At 39.8% G+C, this 21,220-nt stretch overlaps 1 protein-coding gene across 2 annotated transcripts; it reads right to left on the bottom strand.

Annotated features, from left to right (window-relative positions):
- Positions 1-112: 112 nt before the first annotated feature.
- Positions 113-21,109, bottom strand: agfg1b (ArfGAP with FG repeats 1b). 2 transcript variants are annotated; one of them, XM_077557601.1, is made up of 12 exons: positions 20,767-21,109; positions 10,244-10,337; positions 9,859-9,974; positions 8,026-8,158; positions 7,795-7,951; positions 7,579-7,686; positions 7,104-7,242; positions 6,775-6,854; positions 6,573-6,665; positions 5,166-5,327; positions 3,424-3,518; positions 113-1,170 (listed from the first exon to the last, which is right to left on the bottom strand). In XM_077557601.1, exons 1-12 carry the CDS (start codon positions 20,931-20,933, stop codon positions 1,123-1,125), a joined length of 1,392 nt encoding a protein of 463 aa, XP_077413727.1. In that variant the 5' UTR covers positions 20,934-21,109; the 3' UTR covers positions 113-1,122. The 2 variants fall into 2 exon arrangements, with proteins under 2 accessions (XP_077413727.1, XP_077413728.1); XM_077557602.1 differs by lacking the exon at positions 7,579-7,686.
- Between the last annotated feature and the right edge of the window lie 111 nt (positions 21,110-21,220).

Genomic DNA, 21,220 nt, shown 5'->3' with positions numbered 1-21,220 from the left:
GGTCCCCATATGTCCAGCAGGTATGCCCTTTTTAATGATACAATATTATCTGGGGACCCCATTTTGAGAACCCCTAGTACAGCTAACTCTTGCTCAAATAACTACAAGGATGCAGTATTTAAAAATCTTTTAATTTATTTATACATATATTTATATATGTACACATTGACTTAGCTATTCTTGTAAAGACAAGAAACACATGAAATGTATTTGTTAGTCACAAGCGGCACAATTGAGACCCAAGTAAACCAATAATAAAACAAGGCCTAGATTGAAACTCAGACCTGAATGCAGTCGGGCCCACGCTGAGGAAGCTCACATTAACATGGTTTGCACGTTGTCAACATCCGAGACCTGCTCATCTGACAGCGAGAGGTTATTTGGATCATTTTGCACAATTTATCCAAATGTTCTGGACACTTTACTGCATTTGTGCTCATGTCCACTTGCCTTCAGTTACGCAAAAGATCTGGCCTTGGTTTCCAACTGATGACCTTTGGTTTCACAACTTTCAATAACAGCAATACAGAATGTCAACCAACTTACATGGATTTACGGTACACCATTTTTGCAAGCTCCTATAGGTTATTGGCAAGAGTAACTCTGCTTGTGAAGGCTATTCATGGACAATGTGGGCCTAAGTGCCAGTTTAGTAGCATTTATGCTAGGATAACAAAAACAAATCCCTTTTTGAAATGAAAAACCTGCTTCTCCATGGTTGGGTCAAACCCCAGATCACGGATTTATCTAGTTATAACCCTGTTGGTAAATTGTAAACGCTTACTTAAAATATTGTGTAGTGTTTTTTTTTTTTTACACAACGTGTGCCTATTCACTTTTGTTAACACAGTCCTCGTTATACGTCATACGTAAATATGATTACAAATGATGATATGCACACAGCGTACAGGCATAAACAAATTAAAAAAAAAAAAACAATGCATTGTATATAGTCCAAACATTTTCAACCTAACAGTCCCTTAGTCTTCAATAAAGTCATTTGTTCTCCTTCATAGTGTAAACTGTGTGGAAAGAAATGTAGTGCCACTAATAGTGCGACTGAACGGTGTGTTGACTAATGTGCTGCATGCTGCCCTCTGGTGATGAGGACTGGGAATTGTGCTACAGGAACGGGTTGGTTGATGGGAATGGTCCGGTGGGGGCCCCTGCCTGCAATAACAAGAGGGGTCACAGGAATGAACAGAAGTGGTACAACTACTGACATTCTGAATTTAAGCAGAACTAAAAAATACTGTTTAAAAAAAAATATTTAAAAAAATAAAAATAAAAAAGGGGGGGGTGTATAATCTGAAATTTACTTGAGGACAAAAGTAAGTTTTTCTGTCAATTATAGAGTAAACCACAGCCATATTAAAAAAAAATAATCCAACATGCTTTAAAAAAAACACTTCAAATTAGGGGTGCTCAAATTTGGTCCTCGAGAGCCCCTATCCAGCCTGTTTTCCGTGTTTCTCTCCACTAACACACTTGATTCATGATGAGGATCGTTATCAGGCTTCTGCAAAGCTTGCTGATTAGCTGATCATTAGATTCAGCTGCGCTGCAGCAGGGAAACATGGAAAACAGGCTGGATAGGGCCTCTCGAGGACCGAACTTGAGCACCCCTGCTTTAAATCAATGTCAATGTATTTGAACAACAGGAAAACTACTTATCAAATGTATAGATATGTGCTTACATGCACGTTTCAGAGACGAGGCCTGGTGGGGCAGTATGTGACATCGGTGAGTTTGCGGGGGAGTGTCTGGCCATGAGTTGTGGTTGACAGCAGCGCCTAAATTAGGCTACGTTCACACTGCAGGCAAGTGCAAGCCAGATTGGATTTTTTGTCCAAATGTGGCCTGCATCTGACTTTTTTATGTCAGTCTGAACGGCTCAATTCCAATTTTGTCATATCCGACCTGTGTCACTTTCATATGTGGTCTTAGATCGGATACGTATCCGAATTTTTGCAATGCGACCGCAGTCTGAACGGCTATATCCAACCTCGACGTCATAAAAAAATCCTAATATGCGCTCCGCTCGGGCGGGGACATTAAGCTTGATTTATGCTTGACGCATCCGGGAGGTCTGCTCGGCTCGGGAGATGTACGTGAATCGGCAAAGTTGTTTCGAGTACCAGTTGTGACTTTTATATTTGACTTTAATTTAAACCCACTTAAAACATGAAGTCTAAAGATGACATTTGTGGTGGTGATATTGGTCATTCAGCCAGGCAGGCTGTAATTTAGCGGCAATGACGTGACGTCATCGTTAGGGAGAGGAAAAAAAGGAGAGATCTCCGTGAGCTGAGGCGCTCGAACAGGCTCGCCTCATTTTCACAAAATATTATTTCTACCCCTTCCCGCATCATTCTTCTATAGCTATGAGATGGTAAAAATATGAGCCCCAACGACGGACTTATAAAAGTCCGTGGCCCTGACATGCTGAACCTCACGAGGTATTTACTTCGGCAAACACAGCGTTGTGACTGACGTTGTATCCCCTTTCTTCGTATGCGTGTCGTTTCGGGGGGCGCATTACGTCCACACAGCAGACAGACTGAGGTCGCAATTAATAGGTAATGTGAACGCTTACTCAAAATCGGAATTGAGCATTAAGACCTGCAGTGTGAACATAGCCTTAGTGTGCCCATAGTGTTTATCTGTTCTCCTGGTTTGAAATATTGCAGTAAGTCAATTTAAGTATACCAGTACTGTAAAACCCATGAAAAAAATAAATCACAAACAAAAAATCAATGGTGTGAGTTTTTAGGCTGGCACAAGACATTTATCCACGATTCTTTCTTGGATTGTAAGATAGGAATTCTGTTCAAAATGGCAATGAATGGGAACGAATTTTGCTTCTCTGAATCTGTTGCATCCGTGTTGTTAATGCTCCAAAGTTTACGCTCCTCCATGTTGCTGCTCTGCTTGTTTTCCCCGCCTTATAAGATCCTAAAACAGGGATAGGGAACCCTGGTCCTCGAGAGCCAATGTCCTGTCCATTTCCATGTCTCTCTCCTCAAACACAGCTGACTCAACTGATAAGCTAATCAGCAAGCTCTGTAGAAGCCTGATCGTGTTCATCAATCAGGTGTGTTGATGGAGGGAGACATGGAAAACAGGCAGGATAGCGGCTCTCGAGGACCAGGGTTCCCTACCCCTGCCCTAAAAGCTCATTCAATCAATCAATCAGTCAATCAAGATCTCAACCACAGTTGAAGCGGCCTCTATTTTATTTCCGTCGGTCATTTGCCATGGTTTAAAAAAGTAATGAGACTATTTTGACAAAGTCATGAGTAGAAAGTACAGACATCTGTTTTCAAATGTGGGGAGGATCAATTAAAAAGTCATCCAGTTACTCATACCTGGAAAATACTACAATTGCATGTCTACGTTCAGTCACAGGATGCTCATGCTCACCATGAAGGGGTTATTGGACATGCCAGGACCAGCCATGGGCTGACCGAACGGCGTCATGGAGGGCTTGTTTGGACCATAGACTGGGAATGCAGGGCCTTAGGAAGAAAGACAAACAGGGACCTTGAACTTGATCAAACTTATCAATTGTTTTATATGGAGCGAGTTAGACTGGAAGGATGAAGTGAGAGGGGACGAAACCCCAGCACGCCAAATTGTATTCAGGAGTTGAGTGAGCCCTAAAGGAAGTATAAAATGTGTTCATTGGGCCTTTGGCCAACAATTACAGTATTTTCAAGATGGGTTCCCCAGATCACCCGAAAGCCCGTAACCATATTTTGGGGCTTGGCAAAATAATCTGCAATAAATTATGTTGTATCATTTGTGTGAGTAAGTAAGTGCATTATTATATACATGGTTAAGAAAATGGATGGTTCATATATCGCTGGCGTCGGGCCAAAGCCTTGTACCTCCAAAACCGTCATCGTTTGTTCAACCATTAACATTGCATCATCAAAGACATCAAGCCATTTTCAACATTTAAGATTGGTTAATAATTTGTAAAAATGACACCAACACATGTGGACAGACCAAAAAAAATGAAATTTGCCAAACTGTAATTTAGGAGATTTCCAACCAACGCCAGCGATATGGTCATTAGTCTAATATTTCAACATTCCCCTTCAATTTGATTTATTATTATTAATCCGTAGGACTACGGTTGAATCTCCACAGCATATCACAGATTATACTTTTAAAACAGAGATGAACGACTGGTCTTTTCTCCATTATAGGAAACTCTAATAATACAATATAGGAAGAAAATTTCATACAAGAATATTGGGGTGCACCTTTACGATAGAGGAAAAAAAGGAAAGTTTAAAAATGAAATTTAAAGGGGGAGTAAGTGAATATAAGGAAAGGAATATTAACTTGACATTAGCTAAAATGTGACTATTTTCAGAAATACACTGTTTCAGCCTTAAAAACATTTCATAAGGTTCAATTTCACTATTAACCAGGTCACAAATATTTTTGGTTGAATAGGGATGTAATTAACGATTCATCCAAAATCGATTTAAACGGCTCAAAATATGCATCAATGTAAAAAATAAAATAACTCGTTCAGGATGCCAGGTTAACCATAGCCACTCTTTAATGGCAAACAAAACTATATGTCGCTTGTTATACAAGTTGATTCACGGAAATATGTCAGGAGCACGTACTCCATCAAAAACTCAAGAGCGTTGTTCAAATGTGCCCTTCTGTTATTCAAAGTACCCCCAAAACAAGCCAAGTTCTCACAAAGAAAGGAAACAGCTCCGGCATGAGCGTCAGAACTAAAAATCGGGGCATGAGTAAATCGTTACATCCCTATGGTTGAAAATTAAAAATTCCAATGGCAATTAGCCGTGCACGTGCCAATGATATTTAATCGACGCTGGGATTATAAGAGAGTCCTTGAACAAATTCTCACCTGTAAGGGGCCCCTGGACCCCAAAAAGTTTGAGAACCCTTGATACAAATAAAAGCATTCAGTGAACTGACAACCAGTATGCAAACTCAAATCACTGCGCAGTAACTGCTACTGACAAGATGTGACTTTTCGTTCCCTGCATGCAGAAGCGACAATTCCCAAGGCAAATAGCCATCATCATGCTCAGAAAATCAAAATGCGTGCAAAGAAATCAGTGGCAGATGCTGCGTGGGGTTACAAAGACACAGGGATGCGGGAGGCCACTAACCATTGGACTGAGGGTGGTAGGCCCCAGGTTGAGAGTAAGGGATGGGGGCCTGGCCAGGGAATTGCTGTTGGAAGTTTCCGCTGAAACTGGTCGGGAGGCAGTAGGAAGACGAATTCCCAAAGCCAGCGGGCATGCTCATAGAGCCAGTACCAAATGAGGCGGCTACAACACACATACGCAACATAAACACAACACAAGGAGGAAACAGTTCTAAGAACACAGGCAATTATCTAAGCTTACTTGAACGTCTAACTCAGGGGTGGGCAAACTTTTGTGCTCAAGGGCCACGTTTGAATTTGGAAATGGACAAGGGAGCCAGGTCATTCATAAGTGAGGTTTATAAAGAAAACGTTCAAGCGTGTTTGTAAAATACTCTATTTTAGTGAGGAACTTTAGAGGGGAAGTCAACCCCCCAAAAATGTCTATATACAATAATATGTTGCATGTGCCCCCACTAGTCTAAACGTGCCATTTTGATTAATATTACATTTGTGGAATATGAGTTAAGCAGCAAAATCCACACAGTTTTATCCATCTCAGGGGGCGGCCTTGTCACTTGCTGTTGACTGAAAATGACATTGCAGTTGCTCAGGGCTCAGGCAGCAACCAATCACGGCTCAGTTTGAGAAAATAGGTGACCCGTGATTGGTCATTAACTGAGCCCTGAGCAACAGTGATGTTATTTTCAGTTGAAAAAGATGGATGAAAACAGGTGGATTTTGCCTATTAACCAATTAGTCTATAAAAATAGAGAACTGTACAAAATATATTTTACTAACTTTTATTTACAGTTAAAAAGTAATAATTTTAGTTGGCAAAGGTTAGTCAAAACATTAAATATGCAAAATAGCTTCTTTTAATCATAAAATTGTCATTCATTCAGTTTTTAAATTTCAATTAAAACTATTTTATAAAGTACAAAAATATATATTTTAAATAAATAAATCAAACTATTATTTCATGACATCAATTAACAGTGAAGATAAACATTTCTATTCATTTAATTAAGTAAAAACAGGAATTTGAAATATTTATGTTAAAGTTTAAACAAAAAAATTAATTGTCCATTTCAAATGTGCATTTTTATTAATGTAGTTTGTCAAATGCCATTTTTCAATACTATAAAAAAAACAACTGTAGTATTTTTCATTTTATTATTTACAATGAATCAACTAACCTAAATGATTTAATTACCATAGATAAATGAATACATACATTTACTTAACCAACTTGAGGGGACAAAAATGAACGACAAATTAAACAACAAATATTACCGGACTCGTGATAATGTAAATGCTCAGTGTGCCGCGGGCTGTATGTGTCACATACTTTGCCCAGCCCTGTCCTAACCACAACTAAGTACCAAACAAGAAAAAGATGTCCATGTGTGCTACAAAGTGCGCACACCTGCAGCAGGAGCTCTGCCATTGGCCTGGAAAGGGTTGATGGCCATCTCCGAGACAACGGCCGCAGCAACGAAGGGATTTGTGGAAGGGACACCTAAATGGAAGCGTCGATTTTAAAAAGCAAGTCTTGGACCAACCCATTACATGACAAAAAAAAAATATAGATTTTCCTTCGAAAAAAGGATCACTATGATACGAGTCACCTCCAAAGCCGGGCTGCATGCTGGGTAGAACAGGTGCATTCTGAGCTGGAGATGAGCCAAGCACTGGACCAAATAAATTCCTGTCATGACAAGCCTGTGTTATTGCATTAGAGCCATTTAATATTCCTAGAAATCATGATGCATCTTTTTGTTCTCATTAATACTTGAAACATTTCTCTGCCTTCTTGTAAACACGATACTCAAATTATTATCAAAGTTAATTCAAGACTTTTCAAGTATTTCAAACATGAGCAGAGTTGCTCCTATAAAGAAAAAAAATGTGCATGAGTGACTTGGCTGAGTGTACTGTATGTCCACTAGTCTCTCACCCTTGCACACTGCTGCCTGCAGAGGAGCTTAGCTTGTTGTCCAACTCTGCTAGAGCAGCATAGCGATCCTCTGTGCAGCTCCCGGTTTGGGACTGGATGGGGAGCGCACTTGACCTGGATGGAATTGGTATGCCTCCTCCTGTTGAGATAGGTTGTTTTTTTCCTTTCTCACTATAAGCATATGTATGTTTTTCTGACAGGCTATATTTTTATAGAGTTGGAAAGAGAAGTTTCATTATTGTCCTTCCAATTGGCTGGCTGCATTTACACCATGTTTTCAGCAGCCCCCGTTTTAAGCTACCGATGCCCCACGAGATTTTTTAAACAGCCCCCAAAAATTTTTTTACCACAGCTATCTCAGTGAGGATGAGAAACTTTGAAATTAATATATACCAACATGTATGAATGTAAAAAAAACGAAACAGTGAGATGAGTGAACATGAACAAGCTGATGGAGATGGAGGGGGGAGGGTACCTGTGGAAAAGGACTTTGTGGGGGGTGACGTGCTCAGGTGGGATGGAATTGCAGTGTTTCCAAATGCATCGAAGTTTGCAAAGTTGCTGTCTGTATTACCCTGAGTTGCTGCAGCCAACAACAAGGGAAAATTGGATGATGAATAAAAGAGTAATGTAATGGAATGATGACAGGATGTACATGACGTTCTTGGAACACGGGTGGTTGTTTAATTACCTGATTGGCTTGGAAAATGTGCAAAGTTGGCAAAGTTGGTGGAAGCAACAGCTTGGTTGGGTGGGGCAGCAAAGATGTCACCACCCAAGTCCGACAGCAGGTCAAACTTTTTCTCTTGGGCTGTGATGTGAGCGTGGGAGCGCACTAACCCTGGAGACTGGACATAAGACATGTTCCCAAAATCATATGTCTAAAGAGATTGCAAGTGGGATTCAATATGTATTTGCTTACTTGACGAAGTGGTGTCTTGTTGAGCTGCAAGGTCTTGAGAGGCTGCACTTCTGGGGTACTGCCAGTGCTGCTAGCTGAGGAGCCAGATGCCTGGACGCTTATGACTGACCTGGCCTGGTCTGGAGGAACATACCTTCAAATTCAGGGGACATTAAGATTTTAAACTTTCTCTCTCATGACTGAAGGCAAACACTCGGATTTAAATGCAGTAATCACTGATTCAAGCAGTGGCGTTCCGTGCTGGCGAAACAACGCTGTCAGAAACACTGAGCTATGTTTACAACCTAAATTCTAATATTTATTCCATGAAATTGTAATAATTTATTCCCAACAGTCTCTCCTCTTCATTTCATAGCAGTTCTTTCGGTTGCACTGCTTTCAGTATGTGTAGATTGATATTAGACTTTTTCAGACTTTCCAATCAGATTTCAGCCTCTAATGTGTTGCCTAGTCAGTTTAATCTGCCCAGGGCCTTCTGAGTCAGTCAGTTTTGCTGGCTCATGTCATTTCAACTATATTAGCAATGGGACTATTTCTTTAACAATCTTATTTCAAATTCATCCTCACAATGCCAATGAGCTGATATTTGGTGATATCATTATTCCTTCCTCTGATTGGTCGGTTCAGAGCAAATTTGTTATAGTCAAGGTAAATGAGGAAAAGACATCTGTAGTGATCTGGAGACATTCATATATTTAATCATCATCATCATCATCATCATCATCATCATCATCATCTCTGGCGAGTATGATGTGCTTTATTGAATATTTTTAAATGTTTTTTGTCATGTTATTAAATAAATATAGATTCTGAGCTGCTCCAGATGATGTACATTGCACATGGACAATACACGCTTGCAAAATTGCATATTCCAACACTCCAGTTCTCATTTATATGTCAATTTTGTGTTCAGACCAAAGCAATTTAAATTATTTCTTTGGCAGCATCTAATAGAATCTTGATGACCCGTTTTGTTGGCGGTTCTTGAAAGCACCTTGCATGCAGTCATAACTGAAAGTTAGTTTCTGCTCCTCTCCCAAATGCATAGATGCCAGTGTAGTCTACTGTGTGGATAAAATTTGCCTGTGTTCCCTACCATTTAACAATTACAATTGCAAAGAAATGCCAAAAGGTTAAGTTTAATGACATAATACAATTTGTTAGCCTGCATTTGTCCATGTATGATTTCATGTCAGTTTGTGCTAGCATGTTATTTATTATTAGGCCTTATGTAATATGGGTTCATTATTGTGTACATGCTAGCTAGATGCATGACATTGGTGCTATATATATATAGTAAGTGCTTTAACTTAACTACAAATCAATTTGCAGCAGAGGTTGGCTGTGATCCCCGTGAATAGTCAAAGTTCTCTGTATTGTGTTTTTGTACCGTAGATTAAGTTTCTATAGTCACAACTTGATTGTATTAAGAGATGCAATCAGCCCCTACTGAAGGCCCAGGTACTAAATGCCAAAATTACAGGTTTCTACTTAACAGTGTCAATCCAACAGTACAATAGTGGCTGCAAACAACCAAATCCCAGTTTCATATGAATACACTACAAAACAAATAACTGAACAACAGCTTATTGTTGCAGACCAAGCAAAAAAGTAAAAACAGCGCATTGTATGATAAGAAAAAGACTTAATGCCCATAAAATCCAAAATTGTTTTGATATTTTCGAAGTTCACACGAGTAGTGATATTCATGTGAATTTGTGACAATTCATAGCAGCATGTTTGTGTAGCGTTTGTACATTTACAGTTGTGCTCAGAAGTTTACAAACCCCAACGGTATGTAAACTTTCAAGCACAACTGCAAGTTTAGGATACCATCTTTTCTTTTCATATTTGTCCTGGAGGAACTCTTTCACTTTCTGTGGCTCCCGGAAATCTGGAACAACTGACGTCCTGTCATCATAGAGGCCCAACCAGATGTGTTTACAGACCTATAGCGGGGTGGGGGGTGGAGGGGCATTTAGAGGAATGAAGGGGTTGGATTTGAGTGGGTAGACCGAGAGAGAGGTGAGACAAAGTAGCAGGGAGGGGGAAGGTGAGGGGATGATGAGAAATGGGAGGAGTCAGGAGAAGGAATGCCAATAAAGTTGACAAAGCAGAATTAAAAAAATTTAAAAAAACAGTCTGAAACTTGAAAATTAAAGCCAGAGCATCATGACTATTCCAAGATGTTCGACAGTGTTGCGCGAGTGTGTGTTACCTCATTGTTGTGTTTCTGTAGGAACTCAATTTCTTGCTGTGTGAAAGTAGTCATAGAGATTGACTTCACTCTGTGTGGGGGGTTCAGCCCTCGCCTGTGGGGGGGAAAGGATTTTTGTTATCTAAAATATAAGAGAAGCTGGATGCAACCCAATGCCTTGTGTGCGTGCGTCCGCAGTAGCAAAGAACACTAAACACTAAACAACTGCGGCATGCATTTACTGCCACTGCATTCCTTGAATTCAAACCAAAGCTGAATGATCACGAGTAAATCACTTGGAAAGCTTAATGTGTGAAGCATCAACACAACTGATGTATCCTCTCACTTGGGTTTAAACATACAAGCCTTAGTCATGACTAGAATGTCAACAACAACATTGAGAACATTTAACAGAAAAAAATAAACCTCCACGACACAAGATTACAATCCAGGTTTTGCATTTTGAAGACTTTTGAAGTCACATGACTACAGCAACAGACCTGACTGTCTGAACTCTGAAGATGGTGAAATTCATTTTTAAACTACCCGGGGTCACCAGTAAGTCTCTCACAGCAAGCTATATCAGAGAAAGAGACGTCGCTGTTGTGTGTGTTCACAAGCAAAGACAGGATACAAAGAAAATTCTAACAGAGGAACCAGTCTAATGAGTCAGCAGAATTTTTCTAGCTAGTTTGGAAAGGATCGGCCACTCTCCGCACTGCATTAAACAGCATCAAAGTCACTAAAGCCACTCGTCATCTTAAGAAGAAACGTGATTGTCGTGGAAGTGAGAGTTTCTAAATTGTTTGTGAATGAGTAACATAGTCCGCCATAGTAAAATGGGGTGCACACAACTACACCCTATAGCATGTAACACGGCGTCCAAAAACTTGGAAGCGGTCTGTAGTGTGATGGGAAGCATATGTATTTCCCAGCATTTCACATTCATTGCCTTCAACTCTAAAGCTAAGACATGTATTTAATTTACAGAGAAAGCCTGCCATGGCATACTGGTTTATTACAGTTATGTTGAATATGTGTGTGTGTGATTGCGTGTGAAAGAGACCAGAAAGCAAGAGAGTGAAAGACAGAGCATTTTGTGGCAATGCAAGTGTACTGTTGTTAGTAGAACGCTCATACAGCAAACCCCCCTCCATCGCGAGTTCGCGGTTTGCGGTCCCGTTATTTTGCAGATTTTGTTTGGTGCAGTTTATATTATAACTTTTGTTTTGACGCTCATTTATTTTGGGTGTAATTCCTCTATCCACCAGTAGATGGCAGCAGGTTTGACTGATCGTCCAGTGGGTGGCTCATTTTTCACTCAGAAACTCACATTATGTATTTTTAACTCATTCACTCCCAGCCATTTTCAATAAAACAGAATATCGTGTTCTATTGCTATAAAAACATGAAACCTACCAAAAGAAAGATTAAAGTGTCTTCTTTCATCAGAAAAAAAGTATATTTCTATCTGTTTCCGTTTTGTAACAATTAGCATTAGAATATAGCTAAGTTTCATCATTATTCACAAATCTGTTTAAAACATTGGGAAAAGAGCTTTTTTTCAACATGGCCCTGGTTCATTTCTTATGCTCTGCTGGCTCTTTGTGTAATAACTACCCTTTCTTCAACCGTTCTTTGCAGTTGAGAGGCTGCATCAAAGCCTTCTGTATGCTCTAGCATAAAAAAAACCATTAAAAACGTATAAATACGTTTTGGGAACACTTCAAACATTTAAATACGTCTTTGGGACACCTAAAACATTTAAAATAGAACATATTTATAGGTTTTGGGGAGCAAATGAGTTGATCAGGAAAATTATAATAGCATGCATTTTCAATTTTACCCATTTGTTTTGGAGAAATCAGTAACCTAAAGTCAAGCAAGGGCTCACATCAATAAATTCCCAAAATATGTGCCATTCGCTTTCATATTTAATTTAGGTGCGGGTGGACAACAGTAGGAATGTGCATATGCATGTTTTGGTGACGACTGGTCACCGTTTTTAGACTCTAGGTGACAACAGAAAGTGATAAAACAAGCCAGGAAACATTACGATGCTTGCCTCCTTCCATCGATGACGTAACAGTTTGAGATGAAGAAAAAAGCAAGCCACACCCAGTGGGGTGCACAAGATGTGTGAAATGTAGACATATAAAACACATTAAATCACTACTGAGTTTTTTTAGGGCTTTGAATTTTAGTGCTGACATTTTTACATACAAACCTATTATACAAGTGCCAATGTTCATCCCAATCAAGTGTCTTTCTAAAGACTGAAAACAAATGACAGACCCATTCCCCCAAAAATTGTTAAAGTTGATTCATTTCCATAATTCAATTCAAAAAGTGAAACTTTCATTGATTATAGATTGAGGGCCCACAATTTCAACAAATTAAAGTATTACATTGTTTATTTTTTAGTATGTTTACACAATATGGGCTTCCAGCTTGTAAAACCCACAAAGACAGGGTTTAAAAAAATGTGAAGACTGAAAAAAAGAAAAGATGGATTGTACTGTATTTTCAAAACGATATGTCAATCTTCAGTAGTTGGTTGGGAATCCCTTTGCTTTAATCGCCTCCTCGATGTGCCGTAGCATTGCCTGGGGGTCCTGGAAGCCCAGGTTTTCTTGATGCTTGCTGTCAGCTCTTCTGGTGGCCTTCATTTTCTTCTTTATAGTACACCATAGATTCTCAATTGGGTTTAGGTCGGGCGAGTTAGCTGGCCAGTCAAGCACTGTGTAGGCGTGGGCATCAAACCAGGTTTTGGTGCTACTGGCGGTGTGGGCAGGGGCCAGGTCGCGCTGGAAGATGAAATCTGCATGCAGGATCACATCGATAAAAATAAATCAAAAGTACTAGATTGACATAGCGTTTTGAAAAGACCATATTTTCATTAATTTGATATGATCCTAATTTCTGTCTTTTTATTTTCCTCTGCAAAACAGTATACATGGTGATTTCTTCACAGTATTGGAATTTTTTGAAATCCTGTTTTCGTGGCTTTTACAAGCTGGAAGCCGAAAGTATGTAAAAATAAAATAAAAAAAAAATAAAAATTGAAACAAGCAAATTAATACTTTGTTTAAAATTGTGGGCCCTAAATCTATAATCAATGAAAGTTTAACTTTTTGAATGGAATCATCCAACTTTTCCAAGACTTAAAAAAAAATCATCTCACCATAGTTTTTGATGAAGGTTCTTGAATTCCAGTCCACCGCAATTCTGCTTTTAACATCTACAAAAAGTGACATCTGTATGTTCTTTTTATAATAAACATCTTTGGACATTTTTATTGATGTATATTATGAAATTTTAAGTTTGGAAAAAAACATGATTTGTTTACTGAGCATAGATGGATAGCTACACTCTAGAAATATTTTTGTTATCGATTGCTCTTGCTCTGTCAAAATATATGAATGTGTTTAAATGCGCATTTATTTTAAAGTTGTGTTTAAAGACTTTTTTTTTTATCATACGCTATTAGGTCTACTCTTTACTTGGAGAGACGTGAGGCTGTGTTTACTTGTCAAAATATGCAAGGCCTGTTAAAAAGCTGCTGGGGAGGCTTCAGGGCGGCTGAGAGAGTTCCCAGAAGACTAGTGGAGGGGCGGTAGAGAAGTCCTGGTGGAAAAACCTGCCTGCGGGAAGGGTTTTAAAAACAACACTGGAGGTAAAGTACTGGAGAAGTTAGGTCGGAGTCTATGCTGAGCAGAAATTGTGGAAGGATGTGAGAATGCTGATTAATGCAACTCTGCAGTTCTCTTTGACCCCATAGAATGAGGCAAAATGATTTGAAGTAGATTTCTATAAGGTAGTGTGCTCTATGACAGAACTAGGGCAGCAGCTATCAAATATTTTTAGAATCAGTTATTTGTCTGATTATTCCTTTGTTTAATCAGTCAATCAGTCAATCAAACCAGTGACAGGTCTTGCACACCAATCAGCTCCGAGCGAACCTCAACCGCACTAACATGCGCCGTATCGAGGCACAAGCTACGAGCAGCGCTTGCTAGCTGGTATGGTGCAGCAAAACATTATCATCCCAAGGTGCAGATCCTCTCCTCTAAGTAACTAATCCTCACCTCCATGACGGCACAAATACACTTCTAATAAGCATCATTACCACTCATGAGAAGTAGCGTAAGCATGCAACATCAAACGAGAGAGGCCGGAGGAACTTGGAAGCCAATGCTAATCACTAACCTATTTAGGGATATGAATTGCCTAGTACCTGGCGATTCGATCCATATCACGATTCATGGGTCACGATTCGATTCAATACAGATTAATCCCGATATGAATCTATAAATTTATTTATTTTTTTTTTACTCAAATTTAGAAAATACTATCGTAGACAGTAAACTTGTACATGTACACTGTAAGATTTGTATGATTTGTTTTTATTGATCTGAAGCTTCAGGCTTATAACAGTTTTATCATGGGAGAGCCTCCGCACTGGGAGGGATGGCTGTCTTCTCCTGCGGGCGGACGGTCGTCCTGGGGGCCGCTTAGCCCTGGGGGACTGTGGCGCCCTTCACTCTGTGTGGGGCGGGCTGCGGTAAATCTGGGCCAGGGGTCTCTGGGATGACATTGCTCCCTGTGGTGGTGGGCAGTCGTCCCTCTCAGTGTGGATGAGCTCCTCCTGGGTGCCTTTCCTCACAGGGTTTTTCTGTGCCCCGCCATGTTGTAGTGCGTGTGTGCACGTTTGTGGCCTAAGTAAGACGTCTAACCCTAAGACGTCTTGTTGAATATTTCCATAAAAAATGTATGTTTAAACATCGATTCAGCCGCATATCGAATCGATTCAGGAATTGTGCGCTGTAATATCGCGATATACTGTATATATTATTTTTAACACTCCTAAACCTAATGTGTCACCAAACAGCACAAAGAGTACTTCAGTCAGTGTAGTGCAGTACACTTTTCACAGTAGTCTGGCTGGAACATCATTTCAGCAGAGCACAACCAATCAGCTATAAACAGCAAATTAGCGGGCCAATTAATAAGTGTCTGGAGAAAAATAATAATCCAGCAAACACCAACACAGTAAGTACACAAATCCCAAAACCAAACCCAAAACCCATGTCCCAATAATGACCATTTACTGTAAATCACAGCTTTTGCAAATAGATTGCATTTTTATCAAATAGTAATATTCTGCAAATGCAAATAATTGTTCAGCCCTTATTTTGCGTTGTGATATTAAAATTAGGGGTGCACCGATCGATCGGCCTGCCGATTTATCGGCCTCGATTTCCTTAATTTTGGAAGATCAATGATCGGCCAATCCCTTAAAAATAAACTGATCTTTTCCACCAATCTCATCTCCCTCCTCAGAGGTCTGAAAAAGTCAGCCACTGTCCTGTTTTGCTGAGATGACTCATTTTCATTTTTATTTGAGAGAACTACTTCATGTGCAGTTAAAACAACCCATTTGTATTATTTCACCGTACAATGTTTTCCATTAAAACAAGATTGGAACACTGAAGGTATATGTTACTTGTAATGAAAAAAAAAATCTGGATTGGCAAAAATCGGGATCGGCAGATCAGACTTTTTAAAAGATCGGTGATCGGCCAGAAAATTCTGATCGTGCACCCCTAATCAAAATGCTTTGGGATCATAGTTTGTATTTAATTCAACAGCATAGTAGGTTTGTGTTCAACAAAACAACCCCGGATTACAGATTGAAACTGAAAAGGTAAATGTATAAGTAAATTGAGACAACATCATTATATCTGCATTTAAATTTAGTGGCATTTTTTTATTGGTGGTGTTCATTGAGATTTTTCCAATGTTGTTGCCTATTAGCATAAATAAAAAGTATTCGTGCTTGTCCAAAAACATAAAAATATTACGACACTTAATATGCAACTATGCTATAGGCTAACAGTTATGGTAGCAAAACACTGATTTGATGTACTGCTGTACATTTTAGCCAAGAGCCCAGATCAGAACTAAAAGTGTGTCACAACACCATAGATAACAGCAAATACAAGTGAACGGTTTCACTGCATCACACAGTGAGCATGTTGCTCAACTCAAGTTCATTGGTGCTGATTTCCCAATACAGTACGTTTGTTTTTTGAGGGAGAACGAGATGTAGCCCATTGACCCACAATGAATAGAACACTAAGGAGAGTTGCGAGAGCCTCCCCTGCCACAGCTCAATGAGGACCAGTCACTTTTTTTTCCCGATGTCAATGTTGCAAATGATATTGTGTGATCGATGTAACCTGTAATAATGTGTCCGAAAGGAAAAAATTAATAAAACAAACAAATCGGCTCCCGTTGTTCGGCGTAAGAGGGAACAAAAGTTTAAACCGAGCATTGTTGGAGTTATTAACCGCACTTCTTATGACAAAAAGCAGACCGTGGTTGGATAATACTGAAGTGGTCGCGTATTGTTTGGCTAAGATCAACAATCCGCCGTGGTTATTTTGCCGTGACCGGCAACTCACCAACTAGTTGACGTGACTTTACAATGCTAACCGCTAAGCTAAAAGTGCTCAATAGGTGTCTCCGTCTGAATGAGACTGTGTGCACGTTGTGACCGTGCAGTGTGCACATTTATGCTATTCATAACCGCTTGTAAATGTCTACAAGCAATCACAGCATTCAACTGCAGGCCAAGAATTTATCGCTCCTCTGATTGACCAATCAAGAGACATTCACGGCAAAATAATGCTCACAAAAAAGTTGCCGGTCACAACAAAATACCCACCGCCTAAACAATCGCTAGGAAAAAATATTTTCCAATAACCGCAATTGTTTTCCAGAACTGTTCAGCCCGAATATCAATCTGTTACCGCAATTGGTAAACAACATATTGCCCTGGGAATGCACCTTTAACATCAACCAAAATCAGTATGCCTTCCATGTTATAGTGTGAGGTCAGCGACAAAACTGGAGACTACATTTGCTGCACCAGTGTGGACAAAGGACTGTGTTATATTATATAATTATTAAGTGACAGATTTATACATTTTATGCATATCACTGCTGTCGGGCCGAATCGCCTCACTTCCAAGATGACAACTTTTCGGAAAAAAAAAAGAAAACACCAGCAATTCTCCTCATTACTAGTTTCACTCACGCCAAGCTATCACATACTTTTGCACATTGACATCGACACAACAGCACCCCAAAATTATGTTTAATCTCTAATTTAATATGCTGTCATTGACTAAAATGGTACAAACACTATCCTGTGCTTGCTGCTGTTCATCGTGCTGACGGCCGTGGTCACAAAACGTGACGGCGAAATGGACCGACGACCGTACCAACGAACAGTCTTTTAAATTCACAAAAGCTAATTCAAATGTTATGTCATCTTCCCCCAAACTCTTCATCAAAACCATGAGCAATATGATCGATACAACGATGAGATGACCTACTTCACGTATTGTATACAGGCAGAAATTAATCTGCACGCACTTACCTCCCTCCATGGAGAGCTCATGCCGCTTCTTTCTTTCAATGAAGCATTCAATGACCGATTTTAAGAAAACAAGCCTACTCAAATGGATCTAACCTCAATATTATCATTTCTTATCTAAAAAAACATCCACACTTATAGGCGACATTTACACCGTGACCCTATGCTTGCATGTGAGGCAACCAAGTATACGTACTACAAGTACAAGTGGTACATGGAAATGGGCTCGTCTTCTGTTGCGAACGTCAAAATCAGGCATGAAAAAACGGATCGGGGTGAAAAGGTGAGAAGCACGGCCGTACTGGTAGCAAAATGCGTCTCCACAGGGTTTGTGGGGGGTTATATATAATATAATAAAGATATTTATTTTAAAAAAAATATCTGTCACATTATGCAGTATAAGAAATAGATTTACAACTTCTCTCACGAAATGCGCAACAGTATACAACTTTTATGGAGTTAAGTAAATGTAAACTGTTTGCGAACATCTTTGCAGCCTTCAGTGTTGGGAAAGTTCATTTTCAACACAAACTACTTCAAAAGGTCAGCTCACAAATTTTCAAACAAACTAGTTCATAATTGAAAATTTTCAAACAAAGTTCATCGTTCCAAAATCAACTAGTTCAAAGTTTAAGCCTTTTGCTCCCCCACCCCTTCATTTTCAGTCTTAAGCATTATATTTACTTTATCTCTTAATAGGGGTGTGAATTGCCTAGTACCTGGCGATTCGATTCGTATCACGATTCATAGGTCACGATTCGATTCAATACGAATCTATAAATTGATTTTGGCGATTTATTTATTTTTTGCTCAAATTTAGAAAATGCTAATCAGTAAACTTGTACACTGTAAGATTTTTATGAAAATGTATTTATTTATCTAAAAATTCAGGTTTATAACTGAGCCACCGCATTTAACAAACAAGTTGCAGTCTGTTTCATGTTTGAACAGCACTGAAATCAAATATTAAGGCTTAATGTTCCATTAATATAACATTCTTCCATGCTTAATGTGTGAATCCTAACCCTAAGTAAGACGTTTTGTTGAATAAACCCATAAAAAAATTGATGTTTAAAAATCGATTCGGCCGCATATTGAATCAATTTGAGAATTGCGTGCTGTCATATCGCAATATATTGCCCAATTGATTTTTTCTAACACCCCTATCTCTTAACCATATTTATTTGATCTTATGTTCACAAGACTTAGTGGGCAGAAGGATGCTGAGTTTCCAAATGCCGGGCAGAAGGTCGAGAGGAAGACCAAAGCGGAGGTTTATGGATGTAGTTAAAGAGGACATGAAGGTAGGTTGGTGTGAGAGCAGAGGATGCAGAGGACAGGGTTAGATGGAGGCAACTGATTTGCTGTGGCGACCCCTGAAAGGAAAAGCTTAAGGAAAAGAAGAAACACACCACTAGCCTGGGTCGTGTGTTCCCATTCACTTGAATGAGAGCTCATGCCGCAGTTAAATGAATGAGGCTGAGCTCTCCATTCAGAATTAGTTTTGCGAGCCGGTCTTGAAATCAAGATCGCAATATTTCATCCATTGTGGTCCATATGAAATTGTAAATATGGTTCAATGTTGACGCGACTTGCCATTCGTGAAATGTTATGGCAGAGCCACACACACTGCGGGCGTGCAAGCTTGAACAGTTCAAATGATCCCACCCCCATCCCGCCGCGCGCCTGTTGTAATGGAAATGCAATGGAGGCTGTGTAGTGTGGGTCCGTGCGGTGCGGTAGCGTGCCATACAGGGCTAATGGAAAAGCTGCAATATACGCTTAAAATGAGACCGCTCTTAGCTTTAGCTAAGTTTTAACATAACTCGTTTTCACAGATTGGGAAGAAATTTGCCTGTGAGTGAGCAGTGTTACCTTACCTGTATGTCCACAGTGTTTGTGTGTGAATATTTGTTATTTGAAGGAAGATCATTCTCAAAGTCGATGTTAATTTCCAGTTAGCATTTGAATGGGATCATCTAATCATTTAGCATTAGCGCTAATGATGTTTTTATAAACAAATAATGTTTTGTGTTCTTCATGTTGTGTTTTTAGTTTTACTACTCACACGCTTCTTCCAATCACAATTCTAACAGGAGCCTCATAATTTTATGATTGACATTGCAAAACAAAAAAGACCAGTTCCCTGCCCCATTTTTGGTGTAAGAAAAAAAGGAACATAAACAAAAGAAAAAAACATCTGAATAATAATAATAATAATAAGCTGTTGTCCTTTTCCACGCCTCACTTAAAACAAAACAAAAGTAAGCACTTACGTTTGTTTTGTGTGTTATTTATTCATAATAAAATATAATTTTACTTATTGTGATATTGTACTGTGATTATTTTTAACCGCATACAAACATAATTTGGGGTCTGGAACAGATTAATTACATTTCCATTCATTTCAATAGGAAACGTTACCTTGACTTATAAACATTACAAATGGGACCACGGAAGGAATTAAGTTTGTAACTTGAGGTACCCCTGTAGTTTCGCACGCAAATACATTCCAGTCTGTACTTTTCTTTTATTCAAGTAAAGGAGTTAAATCAGTACTTTTACCCTTTCTTCTACATAAGTATAAGACAGCGTGAAAGCTTTTGCCACTTCTACATGACTGAAGTAAGAAATCCTTTTTTTAGTACGTATGTACTTGTACTTTTACTCATGTAAAGGAGTTGAATAAGTACTTCTCCTTTTATTATACGCAATTGACAGTTTAAAAAAACTAACTATCCATTTCAGTCTTCACTGTTGGAATCGGTGTTTGCGAGAGCAGAGTGTGAGTACTTCTGCCACCTCTGTCAACCACTAAACGTCGCTTACCATGACCACACCAAAAACACCCATGAGACCCTATCCCACTTATCCACGTACATATTTTCCAGCCCGGATTTGCCTTTGAAGACTCCCACGTTTTCCTGCAAGGCTTCTGCATAGACGTACACATTAGCGTCCAACCTGTCTCGACTTGAACGCTAGCATACGTGCTAACGGAACCGCCAAGTCAGCCACCGGCAACGTTCCCCTGCTTTCCCCTTCCCGGTAAACGCCCCGTCCGCACCGGGTGGACGACATAAATGAGAATCGGACTTACAAGATGCCGGAGCAGGTGGTACAGACGAAAGAGCCCACTGTCATGTTGACATAGGTCGGGCCGCGCTGGTCACAGTCGAAGCATTTCCTATTCGCGGGAAGGCTAGTCATTTCCCGGAGCATCTTCAAATGAGTCTCCTCCTGCTTTCGCTTCGCGCTGGTCGCCATGGTGGAATATAAAGATGGCCAGGTAGGGTGGTTTGGTTTACGACCCGGAACGGGCTGTGTATGTCTTCGGGGGGTCGCGTTGGACGGCAGCGGGCGGGCGGGCGGGCAGTCGGGCTGGGAGGGAGGAAGGAAGGAAGGAAGGGAGACAGACAGGCAGGAGACACCTTGCTGAGAGCTCAGGCAGGGCGACTGGCCAATTTCTTCTTCTACGGTCAAAATTAAATAAAGCGAACAGCTTCTACAGGCTAAGCGCCACCAGCAGGACGGAATGCTATTGCAATACCAAG

Source organism: Vanacampus margaritifer, chromosome 2, assembly GCF_051991255.1.
Source record: "Vanacampus margaritifer isolate UIUO_Vmar chromosome 2, RoL_Vmar_1.0, whole genome shotgun sequence".
In the NCBI taxonomy this organism is placed as follows: Eukaryota; Metazoa; Chordata; class Actinopteri; order Syngnathiformes; family Syngnathidae; genus Vanacampus; species Vanacampus margaritifer.
This window is presented reverse-complemented; position numbering and strand designations above follow the sequence as displayed.